At 39.2% G+C, this 16128-nt stretch overlaps 1 protein-coding gene across 1 annotated transcript; it reads left to right on the forward strand.

Annotated features, from left to right (window-relative positions):
• Positions 1-2556: 2556 nt before the first annotated feature.
• Positions 2557-14031, forward strand: nos1apb (nitric oxide synthase 1 (neuronal) adaptor protein b). Its single transcript, XM_081374633.1, has 10 exons — positions 2557-2689; positions 3015-3086; positions 6954-7046; positions 7227-7285; positions 7816-7924; positions 9200-9278; positions 9441-9544; positions 11076-11204; positions 11747-11918; positions 13124-14031. Exons 1-10 carry the CDS (start codon positions 2591-2593, stop codon positions 13477-13479), a joined length of 1272 nt encoding a protein of 423 aa, XP_081230759.1. The 5' UTR covers positions 2557-2590; the 3' UTR covers positions 13480-14031.
• The last annotated feature ends 2097 nt before the right edge of the window (positions 14032-16128 follow it).

Genomic DNA, 16128 nt, shown 5'->3' on the forward strand with positions numbered 1-16128 from the left:
CCTGTTAGCTTAGCTTCAAACAAGATGGAGGATATTGCTTTCAGTTTCAGAGAGTAAAGTCCCACCCACTGATCTGTAATAGGTCTGTAGCGTGAGCGCGCCCCACCCTGGGAAAGATGAGAAACTAGTGTCTGTAGTCTTAACAGAAATCCCCCCCTCTAACACTTCCTCCTACAATGACGCAAAATGACGATTTTTGCGTCATTGTAGGAGGAAGTGTAAGAGGTAAATAACAGATTTCTCCCATCTCAGGGGAAAATGAGAGAGTGTTGCACGACCATTCAATAGTATGACTGGGTTTCTAACAATGCAAAGCTTAATGCAAATGGGTGAAGTGTCCCTTTAAGTGCCATTCTTTGTTGTTTTCTCAAAGAACAGCTTAACTCCAAGTCTTCCAGAGTCGCGGCCAAAGCCGATTCGAAAGACCGCTGTTCGCCTGCAGCAACCATTCCTTGTTTTCAAGTAGCAGGGCACCGTCTCTGCCATCATTATGTTCATGGTCATTATGGTCGATGTGATTGGCCTGACTAGAGTTTGGGTTTTCCAGCTCAAAAGCCAACAGAGAGTTGTTACCCAGATAGCAACATACATAGTGTCAGCCCAGATCCGGCCCACATCTGGTACGTGTTGAATCCACGTGTACCAGATGTGGCCCTGATCTGAGCCGACACTATGTTGCTATCTGGGTAGACCACCCTGGCTGCAAAATAAAATCTGCTGCCGCTAGGGTGCGTCTAGATTTCTAGGCTAAATATGTTTTTATTGCCTACTCATTTCTCAAGGACAAGTAAAAAAATCTCCCAGTTGAAGCCTCTAACGCATGATGGGTATGTTAGCATAGTGAAAAAGCAACAATTAGAACTGATTGGCTTCATTTAGCAGCGTTTAGCATCCTGCTGTTATCAAGCTTACATTTTTCTAAGGGAACATTTATTATTCGTATTGTGTCAATCCATTTCTCCCTCTTCTTTCTTTCTTCGGCTCAGAGGGGGGCTGTTACGCTGATTTGAGGTCAAATTGACAAAAAATGAACTGTGGAACAAGAAGTTTCACAGTCCCCTAAAGTAATAAGATAAAACTCAATAGGTACAGTGTGTTATGAGACAGAATCTCCTCACCTGTTTCTACCGTAAAAAAAACATGGTGTGTCAATAAGTGCATGCATTTGCTGTGTTATTGTGTGCACTTATTTATAGTCACATCACAATCAAGTTCAGGGGGATGACGCAAGTCTCTCAACATCTTGAGATGTAGACCCATGCGCCAAAAGAACATTAAGGACATACTTGTCTCTATAAATGGTGAAGGTTCTGACAGATTGGCAGACTAGGTTCATCATGTTATGCCAAACCCCAGCAAAAATACAGTGCAGGTTTAAAGCTAAAGTGATATAGCATGTCCTGATTTTGCCAAGTAACATATTTTGTTGATTCTGGAATACCATTCCTGTCTGAAAATGTATTTCTAACTATTTCTCAACTAGAGGGAAATGATGGTGAATAACACTGATCTGAAGCACCTAACCCTGGTTGTAAGCCTAAACTTGACATAAACTGTAAACTTGTCCCTCAAATCTGATTGGTTGATTGTTGTGTTGTTCCAGGATTTAAAAAGATGTTGAACCAGGAACATGAATGGTAATATCCAAACCACTACAAAAAATCTGGTATGATTAAAAACATTTCATATTGTCATATTCATTAATATTAATTTAGAATATAGACAACCCTTATATTAGTGCAGTTGTCTAGATTGGCAATATGATTAATCTGCCCTATTAAATGATTCCTTTTTTGTTTTCTATAACAAAAATATCAGAACAACGAATCTATGCCACTTCTATAATTCAAAGTGACATCAAAACCCTTTACTCTAAGGCTACAGTGTGTCACAATTGCTGGGTCATTATTTAGTAGCCTACAACGAAATAACTATACCAGGCCACACACACACACACACGCACCGTGCATTGTGTTCATCAGGCGCGTTCACCTGTTTAACCACAAGATGTCAGCATAACTATTTCCAAAGTCCAGTATTTCACAGCCTGACAGTGAAGGTTCATACAAACCTTTTTTAAATATTGGACGTGAAATTATGAATGCTACTACGCTGAAGGTTGGCTGACGAATATTAATGATCTTATGCCGACTTTGCCTGGAAACCGTAATGTTTGTCTCATGAATATTACTTTGGTCGTGCTGATGTTGCTTGATAACCTTCCAATGGCGATGGCTTCTCTGCTGAATATTAATAGATAAGCATTCTCTCCATAGTACGACCCAGAAATTCAGGATCAGGGACCGTCTGCGCCAACGGTGACAGCTGGGATATTTATCATCATGCTGGAAATCCAGACATATAAACAGACGGCGTACGCGATTTGAACCTTCTGTTTGGGTATGAAACAAACACTGAATCATATTTACTCTAAATGATGCTGAATCCCTCTCTGCCTGTGCCTTTGGACATTGTCAGGACTGCCGTCATCTTTCTATGAGAAAACCCTCAGAAATCAGTGCAGCCAAGAGGCTTCAGCATGTTTTGAGTTAATAAAGGCATCGAACGATATTTTCTATTGTATAACATAATGCTGGAGAAAAGTAAATATAATTTGGTAGACGACTCAATGGATCAGAGGATTCCTGCTGAAGGACATTTCCAGCATGGGCTCACATTCGAGGTGAAGGTAAATATTAAGAAACAAAAATGCACTTGTTTATTAAATGGCTCACAATTTATAGTGTACTTGTTACCATGCAATTGCATTATGAGTATGACTTATGCAAGTTCTGATTATACTTAATAGCCTATGTATAATCATGTTAAAGGATTGTAACAACTATATTATATTAATGTGTAATGTTACATTGGCACTGTTATGTAAGGGTCTACCATTATGTGGCTAACTGTACATACTTCACCTGTTACACTGGCATGAATGCAATTCATTGACTTTTTGAGAAAATGTACTGTTTATCATATGTTACTTGTTTTAACATTTTCTGCCACAGTTCATTGGGAGCCTGGATATTGTGCGACCTAAAAGCAGGATTGAAATTCTGGCCGCTATGAGACAAATTAGGGTAAGGGTTCCTGAATTTGTCAGATGAAGGATAGGACAATTATCTTCATAAAGATACAGACAGTTGACCGTTTTGAAAGAATGATGTGTGAATAGCATATCTTGTTCACAAATGACCGATTAACAAGCTTAAGAATGGGGATATTACTGGTAATACATTTTCATTATCTTAATAACTATTAACTTAATGTCACGAATGTATTTAAATTTGTGACCTAGAAATAGTGCCAAACCTTAAATATTTCTTCTTCATTTTGCATTATAGCATGTCTTTATAACATTCCAAAGCTCCAAAGAAGAGGGTTTCAAAGCACTTAAAGGGATAGTTCACCTCTCACGTGTTACGCAGAACGTTTAAGCTTCTACAAGAACCAAATGAGATTCATTCTTGTGTTACGCAGCATAATTGTGCTTCAGCAAGAACCAATGAGGTTTATTGTTGTTACGCAGCACGTTTGAGTTTCAGCAAGAACCAATGAGGGTCATTCTCGTGTGTTACGCAGCACGTTTGAGCTTCTGCAAGAACCAATGAGGGTCATTCTCGTGTGTTACGCTGCACATTTGAGTTTCAGCAAGAACCAATGAGGGTCATTCTCGTGTGTTACGCAGCACGTTTGAGCTTCAGCAAGAACCAATGAGGGTCATTCTCGTGTGTTACGCAGCACGTTTGAGCTTCTGCAAGAACCAATGAGGGTCATTCTCGTGTGTTACGCAGCACGTTTGAGCTTCAGCAAGAACCAATGAGGGTCATTCTCGTGTGTTACGCAGCACGTTTGAGCTTCTGCAAGAACCAATGAGGGTCATTCTCGTGTGTTACGCTACACATTTGAGCTTCAGCAAGAACCAATGAGGTTCATTCTCGTGTTACGCAGCACATTTGAGCTTCAGCAAGAACCAATGAGGTTCATTCTCGTGTTACGCAGAACGTTTGAGTTTCAGCAAGAACCAATGAGGTTCATTCTCGTGTTACGCAGCACGTTTGAGTTTCAGCAAGAACCAATGAGGTTCATTCTCGTGTTACGCAGAACGTTTGAGCTTCAGCAAGAGCCAATGAGGTTCATTCTCGTGTTAGGGGCCGCTCACATATCGCGCCCAAAAACGCGTCGAAAACGCTAGGCGCGCCGCGTTGTCCTTTTTTCCAAAGCGCTCGGGTGGTTGCGCTCCGGAGGCGTCTGTCGTTGCTAAGCTTTGGTTCTTGTCACGTGACCTGCGGTGCGCTTGCGGCATTCTGAAAAGTTGAGATGTTTTTATCTCGATGCGGCGCGGACGCGCTTGGAAAAAACGAGCGCGTCGCACCGCGACCGCGTCGCTTCCATTTTGAGCGCGCATACCGCGCGGCTACATTTGAAATAACGAACTTGCGCGCGCAAAAGACGCGATATGTGAGCGGCCCCTTATGCAGCACGTTTGAGCTTCTGCAAGAACCAATGAGGTTCATTCTCGTGTTATGCAGCACGTTTGAGCTTCAGCAAGAACCAATGAGGTTCATTCTCGTGTTATGCTGCACGTTTGAGCTTCAGCAAGAACCAATGAGGTTTATTGTTGTTACGCAGCACGTTTGAGCTTCAGCAAGAACCAATGAGGTTCATTCTCGTGTTACGCAGCACGTTTGAGCTTCAGCAAGAACCAGTGAGGTTCATTCTCGTGTTACGCAGCACGTTTGAGCTTCTGCAAGAACCAATGAGGTTCATTCTCGTGTTACGCTGCACATTTGAGCTTCAGCAAGAACCAATGAGGTTTATTGTTGTTACGCAGCACGTTTGAGCTTCAGCAAGAACCAATGAGGTTTATTGTTGTTACGCAGCACATTTGAGCTTCAGCAAGAACCAATGAGGTTCATTCTCGTGTTACGCAGCACGTTTGAGCTTCAGCAAGAACCAGTGAGGTTCATTCTCGTGTTACGCAGCACGTTTGAGCTTCTGCAAGAACCAGTGAGGTTCATTCTCGTGTTACGCAGCACGTTTGAGCTTCTGCAAGAACCAATGAGGTTCATTCTCGTGTTACGCTGCACATTTGAGCTTCCAAAGAACTATATGAGGTTCATTCTTGTGTGTTTTGCAGCACGTTTGAGCTTCTACAAGAACCAATGAGGTTTGTTCTCCTGCGTTAAGCAGGTTTGGTTGAGGTTCTGTTTATGTTCGCTGATTAATGTTTATATGTGTAAATTAGCCTTAATTAAATCTGTATCATATAAAACAATCAAGGCTCTTCAAAAAAAGTAAACGATTTTAATAAACGTTTTGAAGCATCAAAGAGGTAGTTGCGTAGCTGTCAATGGAGGGACAGAAATCTGTCAGATTTCATCAAAAAGGTCTTCATTTGTGTTCTGAAGATGAAAGAAAATCTTACTGGTTTGGAACGACATGAGGGCGAGTAATTGACAGAAGTTTCATTTTTGGGTGAACTATCTCTTTAATAATTAAACAGTTTTCTCTGAAGAACTAGTTTTAAAAGGTAAACTTTATGGACTGATGAATGAAACCCTTTTATTGTGGTGGAAGGTGTTTATTCTGTTAATATGGAACCAATGTAAAGACCTGTTTGTTCGTGTCTACTCTGCTGAGTTCAGTGTGGCTGTGTTTATGGCTATGAGATTGCACCAGTGTGCTGGCAGCATCAACATGGTTTACTTTAATCAACATTGCTCCATCAAAGAGAATATGTTTGTGCAATGTTTAGACATGTTTGCACAAGATTTCTCTTCAGGGAGCTTTTCCTGTTGATCAATCAATTGAGTCAGTAGTATTTCATAGCTCTCAATCTTTTTCTGATATCGCTTTCTATTTCATGTATTTAAGGAGAACTAAGAGCAGCAGAACATACAGACTCCTTAGAAATAAGCTCGCCTTGCTATTGGTCCATGTTAGCGTTAATCAAAGCTTTGGATAAAAGAGAGTTATTTTAACCCAGACACATTTTAGTATGCCTAGTGCATCTCCTTTAATCCCACTCCTGTGGATTTCCTAGTCTTTGATTACTTATGCAGTTCTCCAAAGACTTCAAAGTCTTTTAAAAGCAAAAGCGTCTTCATAAAAAGATACTTCAAAAGTATCTTCATTAGAGGTTGATATCTTTCTTGATATATTGTCTTATCATTGCAGGTTGCTCAAGTTTTTCTTTCCTAGACACTTAGAAGAATCTATTTGATTTGAGATATATGTGTTATAATTCACAATTTTCATACTTGTTTGTTTATTTATACATTATGTTGTGACTTTATCAAAATGCTACTTCAAGTTTACTTGTTACAGAACCAGTTATTCTGTAAAATGAAGTGATGTGTCTTACTCAAAGGCTAAGTAGTGATGAATTTATTTGTTTCATCTGGTCTTTTTGTATGTCTCTCACTGTTTAATGACCTATATGTAGGCTGTTAGAAAAATGACGACCTTTTATGTTCGGGTCAAAAACGACCCATATAGACTTAACTGTATCTTCAGAAATGTTACACCACTCTCCTATTGATTTTTGTATGTGAATGTTTGTATGTGAACTGATAGTGCTTGCTTACCTAGATGTTTTCACAATATTCTTAAATTCTTCAAAATCTCATCAGTGGTGATAAAGATTGAAGATACATGTATACAGATCATGAGGATGTGACCCACACATAACATGAGAATGTATACAAACATTTTGACATTCCAGAAATATAAATTAAATATTATAAATTCTTTGTTTGTCAAAAAAGCATAAAAAAAAAAACTAATTTAAAAAGAGATATATTTTTTACAGTGTTTTTAATTCTCAACTGGGTCAAAAATGACCCGAACAGAACAGGTGGTGAGCATGATAAAGTTTATATCATGATTCATGTTTATTCAATCAGTTTTCAATTCAGTTCATTATTTTTATGTATCATTTTCAGTATGAGTTTAAAATTAAGAACATAAAGAAGAAGAAAGTCAATCTTATTGTGTCAGTGGATGGTGTCAAGGTAGTTTTGCGGAAAAAGAAAAAGGTGAGCTCTTTCAGCGTTTCTCATAATTTCATTAAAAATATTAATTTTAATAATTTAATTTATTTAATTTATAAATATAAATTAATGTTGTGTATTTTGTACAATTATATACAACTAATTATTATAAATTATGAATATACTGTATTTATTGACTAAAAATGTACTCAATATTTGTGTTAGAAATATGATTATAGCTGGGATGAAAGCCAAGTGACACTGGCCCAAGACCCCATATTCAGGTAATTTTTCCACATTTTATTTCCATAGAGAGTTGATTACTAATTTTATACTTGACTGGAGTGACACTGCCTATGGGGGTTTGATGACCTTTACTATTGTACACGCACACGTCACATCAAAATCATTTCGCTCCGTGAGCTGCAACAAAAAGCAGAATGTCTTCAAAATCCCCATAGCAACAAACAGTCTCCAGCGAGCATAAGCGGATTGTTTAGCAGTAACATCAATAGTGACTAGTGGCAGTCCACTTTAGTTATATTGTATTAAACAATACAGTACCCATCAATACCAACATCGTTCTGAAATGGATCCATTTCTTTAGTTTTAGCTTGACACAAATTTAATGTAACATTTTCTGTTGTATTTCCAAAATCTGTTGTTATTTCAAAAATGTATTGAGCACATGCGTACTCCTGTAATGCTAAAGGAACCAAGTCAGTGAAGAACATGTTGGCCTTGTTGTTGCCATGGCAATGAGACAGTTATAAGGTCAATTGCTGTAGCTCATTAGTCATTTTTTTCTTTTCAGAATATTTTACGTCTCACATGACTCACAGGACCTGAAGATATTCAGTTATATAGCCAGAGACAAGAAAAGCAACGTGTTCCACTGCAATGTCTTCAAATCCAAGAGAAAGGTAAACCTCACTATAATGAAGGAAATCCTCTAGACATTTGATAATACTCCATTTGGCACAAATATGTTAATAATATTGATTGGTTGTCGTCCAGGAATAAAAATGGCAAAATGGGACATCTTAGGGGTGAATAAATTATGCTGGACTTCAATTATTTAGCTGTCATCTTATTCATCAGATGATTTAAAGTAACAGGGATCAACAATAAGGATGGCCGTCTGGTCCAGGACTAATGTGAGAGAGTTTTGGGTCGGCTGATGAAACAGTCACTAGCCCGTTTGGGTCAGTGCTGTCTTGCCTCTGAAAATATTACATTAGTTCATATTGTCCGTATGTTTTTTTGTGCCCTGCAGACTTAAACATTTGGTTTTCATTGGACTTAATCTACATTTCTGTTACATTGCCTTTGTGGCAATTCATTATCTTAATGACAAATAAGCAGAATTGTCAATGCTGTCTAGCTGCTGGCCGACAAATGATAATGAAAATAAAGCTGCAAGCAGCAATTACTGGGCTGAGCCCTGCCCAACAATCGCATTGTTGCGAGGAGGCCAAGGTGGAGTCGTTAGGATCCATATGCAGTTTAATAAGTAAGAGCGAAACAGGCAGGGGTTCAGTAGACAAAGGTAGGCAGATAGATAGATAGATAGATAGATAGATAGATAGATAGATAGATAGATAGATAGATAGATAGATAGATAGATAGATAGATAGATAGATAGATAGATAGATAGATAGATAGATAGATAGATAGATAGATAGATAGATAGATACACAATTTTTTTTATTAATTTTGATATAATTGAAACAATACCATTTATAACTATTCTTAATAATTCTGTTGCAAAAAATTTGTCTCATGGGTTTTTTTTTAACAGCAACAGGTTAGCCGTTTTCTCCAGAAAAAGAAACTGATTTTGGCATAAGCTACTTGATATGAGTCTCTTTGGCTTGGGTTTTTTGTCCAGAGCACCAGGGTCTATCTAAAATTAACTAATCCATCACTTTGAAAGGCACTGCTATAATGTGTAATTGACTTATGGGTGTAATGTTCTCCCTCTCTCACTCACTCCTTCTCTTTCCCTTATATCTGTCATCCTCTTCTATAAATCCCTCTTTCTTTCTCAAATGTTAATTAATTCTTCGGTCTCTCCCAGTACAGCTTTTTTTGTCCCATATCAAACAAAAATCCACAGATGTTTACCTGCATGTGGAAAAGCACGTTTGACATGTTCAATAAACCTTGGTTGCTTAAAGATCTCCTGTCTGTCTCAGAGCCAAGCCATGAGGATAGTGCGGACCGTGGGTCAGGCGTTTGAAGTGTGCCATAAACAGAGTCTAGACAATGCTGACGGTGAGAAGACCTTGACCTTAACTTACATTTCATCTGAAGTGTTATTGTTTTGCCATTTTCATAGAAGACAAATTAAGATCAGTCATTAAAATCACAACCATCAAAAAATCTATATTGTTATGTGAACTAGATACTTTCCATTGATTATTCTGTAATTGGCAGCATGGCTTGTAAAAGGAGAAGAGGAGAGAAGCAAAGATGAAAATCCGGTTACTGGCAGCACCACTGAGAAATCAGGCAATGCTGGCCTGGAAAAAGATGACAAGGTAAAGTCCTCTGCCTGACTATAAGGTTGATATGCAGTTTGAACAAGTTCCCACAGCCAGCAGAATATCAAGAACAAATATGTGTTCAAATTCTTAATTTCTTTTACACGTTTTCACATTGACTCAATAAAATGTTTACCAACATAAAGCCATACTTTTTAGAAGAAATTAGAAGAAAGAAGTTGTCTGAGGTGTTATCTCTTTAAATATAGCTCAAGTTTTCCCTGTTTTCTGTTATTTATAGATGCTACAATTTGCTCATCCCACATGGTTTTTAGGGCAGAAACTGGGCCATGATCAAAATTAGGGCTAAAATGGATATTTACTAGACAGTTGTCTGAAGTTTAGCTCAAATATCCTTTGGAATCTTATAATGACTCTTAAAACTGAATTTTAGACATTGATGGTAGTTTCTTTCCAATAAGTCTTGTTTATTAACATGCCAACTGTTTCCAGCAATGATGGGGCTAATTTATGAATTATATATTTTAGGATACACATTTTAGACACTTCTACAATTTTAGCTTTACTCTAATGAATAAGAAATGAAAGCTGTCCATGCTGACACGTATTAGATCACTGGGGAGTTTTTAGGAAACTGCGCTTTCACAGAGGTTAAAGCTTTCATGTACTTGTAATGGTTTGCAAAATGACTTTGATACAGCAGAAGTTGTCTGTTCTGGAATCTGTTCTGTGAATCTGCTGATCTTATTTCATTTACAGCAATCATAAGAGCGAACATATGAGACCAGTGTTTTTCATTTTTTATGTTCCTCTGGGCCTAAGGGGCTGTTTACACGACACCTTTTTCAACTAAAAAGTACAACTTTTTATGCGTTTTGCCCGTTCATTTACACGTCAAGGGCGTTTTGGGTGTCTGAAAACGCTAACTTTTGAAAACGGGTTTGCAAAGTTGCAAGTTTTTGAAAACGGTCTCTGTGTGTAAATCAATTTACACCATCCAATCAATTACCCATGGGCAGAATCAAGTCCCGCCCTACATATTTTCATTCGAGAAGCCGTTACACTCGGATATATGTCACAATAGGGAAGAAAAGACAATCACAACTTCAGTTTCATGCCGATTTTTACTTACTGTACTTTACTTACTAGCTAGTGGTTCAATATCTAAGCAGGTGATTGAAAGGTTTTACCTTCAAACTCACAGAAGGGTCATCCATAAACTATTGTGATCTTAAATAAGAAACACCAGGCCACTCCACTAAGAGTTGTCAGTGTAATAAGTAGATTGTAAGTGGATAACATGTTCCATAATTCAAGATGGCATGGCTATGGTAATGACATCTTATTGTTCTTGAATATGATTGGTTGATAGAAAGAAAACGGTCACTCCTATTAACCTTAAAAATAAACTAAACTATTCTCAATGTGTGATACAATCGTAGTTCAATCGTAGTTCATGCACATGGTTGATTATTAGGTACTAAGTAGCTTAATTGGCCCTCATTTGCAAAGTAAATGTCAGCTTAAAGGTAATAAACAGCATGTATCTCCTACTTTCTCCATGCAGGTGTGTGAAGCACCAGTGCTGGTGATGGATTCTCCTCTCTCCAGCCCTCTAACTGTGAGCCATCAGGTGCAGCTCCTGCAGAGGCAGTTACAGCAGCAGGAGCAGAGGAGTCAAGCCGCCTCCGCACAGGTCACATCACATGTCTAAACGCTTTCTCAGATAGATAGATAGATAGATAGATAGATAGATAGATAGATAGATAGATAGATAGATAGATAGATAGATAGATAGATAGATAGATAGATAGATAGATAGATAGATAGATAGATAGATAGATTGTATGAATTTCTTTCTTCTGCTGAACACAAAAGAAGATATTTTGAAGAATGTTGGCAACCAAACAATTGATGGACCCCATCATTGACTTCAATTGTATTTCTTTACCTACTATGGAAGTCAGTGGGGTCCATCAACTGTCTGGTTACCAACATTCTTCAAAATATCTTCTTTTGTGTTCAGCAGAAGAAAGAAATTCATACAGGTTTGAAACAACTTGAGATTGAGTGAATGATTAATTTCATTTTAAAGTGAACTGTTCCAGTAAGTAACCACCCAAAACACATTGTGCCTTGGCAACCACCCAGAATATCCTATTATCTTAGTGGCAGGTTTTGCACAGGTAAGCACTATTCTTCTTACAGAAGTGTAACAATCTAATTGTTGTTCTGTAGGTGGTTCTGCTGCAGCAGCAGCTGTCGGTGGAGACCAGCGCCAGGACGGAGGCTCAGGCGAGAGTCCAGCAGCTCCTGCAACAGAACACTGAACTCCTGCAGCATCTCTCGCTTCTGGTCAAACACGTGCAAGAGCTGGAGCTTCGCACTCAACCACACAAAAACTCTCCCTGTGAGTCTCGAGTTATATGCCTTCAAGAGATCTATCTCTTTACTTCTTTCATGTCAAGTCAAATCACCTTTATTTATATAGCGCTTTATACAATACAAATCAAAGCAGCTTTATAGTCATACAGCCTGCACACAGCTTTACGATGTGTGCCAGGCTAAAGGATAATTCAGTCTGTTTCAAAGAATAGTTCACCCTAAAATTAAAATCCTGTCATTTACTCCTGATCACGTTGTTCCAAGTCTTCTTTTTTTGACTTTCTTCTTTCCACTGATCACAAAAGTAGAAATTTAGAAAAATGTTCATGCTGCTCTTTTCCATATAATGAAAGTCTATAAAAGCACCAAAAAATGTGTCCCAGTCTGGGCTTGACCTCAATACTATCTGTAGGCAGTGGTTTGTAATATTTACACCTACAATTTTGTGTATGTTTGGATATATGTTAAGCGTACAATACGAATGTGCTGACAGCATTTAAAACGTTTTAATATTTTTGTATGTACGTACGTATGTACAGCTTTAGTAGTAAAAAATCTTTACAAATCCTTTATATTCTAAATATTTTTTGTGTAGGTAGATTTTACTATTTTATATGCTATCGTTCAAAAGTTTGTGGTGAGTAAGATTGTTTTTGAGATTGTTTTAAGATTTGGAAAGAAATTAATACATTTATTCATCATAAGTTTATTTATAATGTTACAAAGGATTTCTATTTCAAATAAATGCTGTTCCTGAAAATAATGTATCACAGTTTTCACAGAAATATTGATCAGCACAACTGTTTGCATATTAGAATGATTTCTGAAGGATCATGTGACACTGAAGACTGGAGTAATGATGCTGAAAATCCAGCTTTGACATCACAGGAATAAATTACATTTAAAAAACATTGCAATAGTAAACAGTTATTTTAAATTGTAATAATATTTCACAATATTACTGTTTTTACTGTATTTTTGATCAAATGCAGATAAGAGACTTTTCCCTTTCAATTTTTTGAAAGGTAGTATAAATATTTTACGATAAAATTTTCATTGATTAAAGTGAAAGAATCCTTTAATAGAAGTTGAATACTGCATCAGAAATCTGCATCAGAATATAATCAACCTGTCATTTTCAAAGAAGGTAAATGTGATGACACCTTTATTCTCTTACTGACTGAGTTATTCTCTTACTGACTATGCCATTATGCCATTTCCTCCATGAAGTGGGATCCCAAGACAGTCTACTGGAAATCGCCCTGCGTGCCAACATGCCAGCTGCATCGCGTGACCCCAACCCGAATCCCCCCCCAAGCGCTCGAGGGGGCTTCCCTCTCTCAAACAGCCTGGTTCGGCTGGATGGCTTTCGTTTCTTCACAGAATCTTCAGACCAGGAGAAGAAGCCGGAGCAGGACCGTGACTCAGGTCAGGGTCAGGATGAAGATCAGTCAGGAGGTTGCTCTCCTCCAGAGAACCAGTTCCTCAGCGCACTGGACACAGCTGGATTCAGAGAGTCGGGTATCGCATCCGGTTATGAGTCTAACACGGATGAGAGCGATGACCGGGACAGCTGGGGCCAGTAACTGTGTGCATCTGTGTTTGTGAGAGACTGTTCCTGCTGAAAAAAAACAGCCCACACCAGCAGGGGTAGCAGCTAAGCACTTTAGCTTTGTGAAGATAGTTTTGCATTGCAGCTTCCGCTGTCAGAATGATCACCTTATGTGCTTGTATATAAAAAATAAAAAAAAAACTGAAAGATGTTAAACATCCCACTGTTTAATTATACAGATCCTAGCCAGTGTGTGTTCAGGTTGTTCTGCTCAAAAATCAATCAAACGATATAAAACATTTTAAAATTGTGCCATTTTTTTCTCACCCATATGTCATTCCAAGCCTATAAACATACAATAAACTTGTTTAATTCAATCAATGTTGTTTTGGGCCCAACTGAGTTGCATTGCATGGACAAAAAAAAACTAATCTTTCACAATTTACCATTCAAATGCTTGGGTTCAGTAAAATAGGTTTTTTTTTTTAGGAAGTTAATACTTTTATTGTGCAAGGATGCAATATATTGATCAGTAAAGTGACAGTAGATTTTTATAATGTTACAAAATATTTCAAATAAATATTTCAAATAAATGCTGTTTTTTTTTACTTTCTTTTCATCAAAGAATACTTAAAAATACATCACGGTTTCCACAAAAACATTAAGCAGCATTTGGGCAAATGTTTTTAACATTGATAATAATCTGAATTTTTTTCTTGCGCAGCAAATCAGCATTTTAGAATGATTTCTGAAGGATCATGTGACACTGAAGACTGGAGTAATGATGCTAAAAATTCAGCTTTGTCATCATAAATAAAAAATACCTTCAAATAAATAAAAAGTACTTGGTTACTAATGTAACGTTGGTTCCCTGAGATAACGGGAACAAGTACTGCGTCGCTAGACGCAATGGGAAACATCTCAGGTTACGTATGTAACCATGGTTCCGTGAGAGGGAACAAGACGCTGCGTCAAGCGCTGCATCAAGCGCTGCGGGAACGCCCTGCGTGATTGCGTCGTGAAGCACATGTGTAATCAGTCCAATGGAAAGACGAGACGTCATAGGCGGGTGATATCATCGACCAGGAAACTATAAAGCACCCCTGGAAACAGACCGCAACAGCTTCTGAAAAGCCGAAGCAAGTCGATCACAGGCATGCAGGGAGTATGGCAAGGCGACGCAGCGTCTCGTTCCCTCTCAGGGAACCATGGTTACATACGTAACCTGAGACGTTCCCTTTCAAGGGAACTCGTGCTGTGTCAAGCGCTGCGGGAACCCTATACCCACGACGCCATATGACAAATGCCTGTTCTGTATGAAGACCATGCGCACACTAGGAAACAAGCACCCTAGACCCTGGAGTGGAGCCTAGGTCCAAGTCATAAAATCTAACAAATGTATGCGGTGAGGACCAGCCTGCCGCATTACAGATGACATAGAGTGAAACTCCTGATAATAAAGCCTTAGAGGCAGCCATACTCCTGGTAGAATGGGCCGAGACAGCCAAAGGTGAAGGCTGTTCGGCCGCTTAATAAGCAAGTGAGATAGCCTCAACTACTCACTTGCTTACTATCTGTTTAGATGCAGGGCAACCTAACTTAGGATATATATATACCCAGGGCAGCTTTGTGGACATAAGCATCCAAAGCCCGGAAAGGGGCATAACAGATTAAGTTTTTCCTGATCTGGGGTATTAAGGTAGAGGACAGAAGGCCTGCAGCACAAATGTCCCGCAAATTTAGGAGGGACCTAGGAATACAACCCGGCAAGGGTGTGAAGAAAGACTATCACCATACCAGGTGCAAATCCAAGTATGTGCAGGCCTCAGCCTCATGTACCACGGAGAAGACGAAATAAGGATATCTCCTCAGAGATAACCCAGCAAAGAAGCATTCATTGCAGAAATCAAGTACTGTACCATAGGGCAGATAGCAAGATTCAGAAGGCGTTCTCCACACCAGGCAGAGAACAGTTTCCATTCCAATGCATATTCAGTCTTCTTGTGGAGGGAGCTCTAGACTGGAGTATGGTCTCCACGACCTCAGTCGAGAGACCTAAATCTATGAGCTGGGCTCCCTCAGAGGCCGAGCCCACAGTATCCATAACTCCGGATGAGAGTAACTCCCAGGAGCAAAGATATCGAGAAATGCATACAGGTGTAGCCTCAACCACACCTAATACGTTGCATCTAGTTCGAGCAGAGCTGGATGCGTCAGGGAGAACCACATAGGGCGTTGTATAAAACGATGCGAAAGGTAGACTTGAGTCTTGACCGAAATTCTCCCAAAGGAGCTCCACCTCGGGGTGAAGTCTCCATTCCCCGGGCCTCAGCCCCTGCCTCAACAGGATATCTGCTCTGATATACGAGACCATCAATGTGTTGTCCGAAGGACAAGCACATGGTGGCCTCTCAGGTCTGGCATGAAGTATTTGATAGCTCGAAATACCACCATCATTTCCAGCCGATTATGTACCAAGAACGTTGATGGTCCTGCCAAAGACCTTTCGCCAAGCGGCCACTCATGACCGCCCCCCATCCCGTGAGGGAGGCATCCGTCGAAAGCATTACACGTCGACAAGAAGCCCCCAGCACTGGGCCCTGGGCGAGGAACCAAGGTTTCTTCCACATGACCAAGGCACGAAGGCATCGCCGTGTGACCTGGCTTTCCCCTCGGAGAAAAC

Source organism: Scardinius erythrophthalmus, assembly GCF_964197995.2.
Source record: "Scardinius erythrophthalmus genome assembly, chromosome: 9".
NCBI classification, from domain to species: domain Eukaryota; kingdom Metazoa; phylum Chordata; class Actinopteri; order Cypriniformes; family Leuciscidae; genus Scardinius; species Scardinius erythrophthalmus.

Coding starts and splice junctions, on each gene's coding strand:
- nos1apb (XM_081374633.1), top strand. CDS start 2,591: ATGCTGGAGAAAAGTAAATATAATTTGGTAGACGACTCAATGGATCAG. Junction 3,087..6,953: donor CCGCTATGAGACAAATTAGG/GTAAGGGTTCCT, acceptor TATCATTTTCAG/TATGAGTTTAAAATTAAGAA. Junction 7,925..9,199: donor TCTTCAAATCCAAGAGAAAG/GTAAACCTCACT, acceptor TGTCTGTCTCAG/AGCCAAGCCATGAGGATAGT.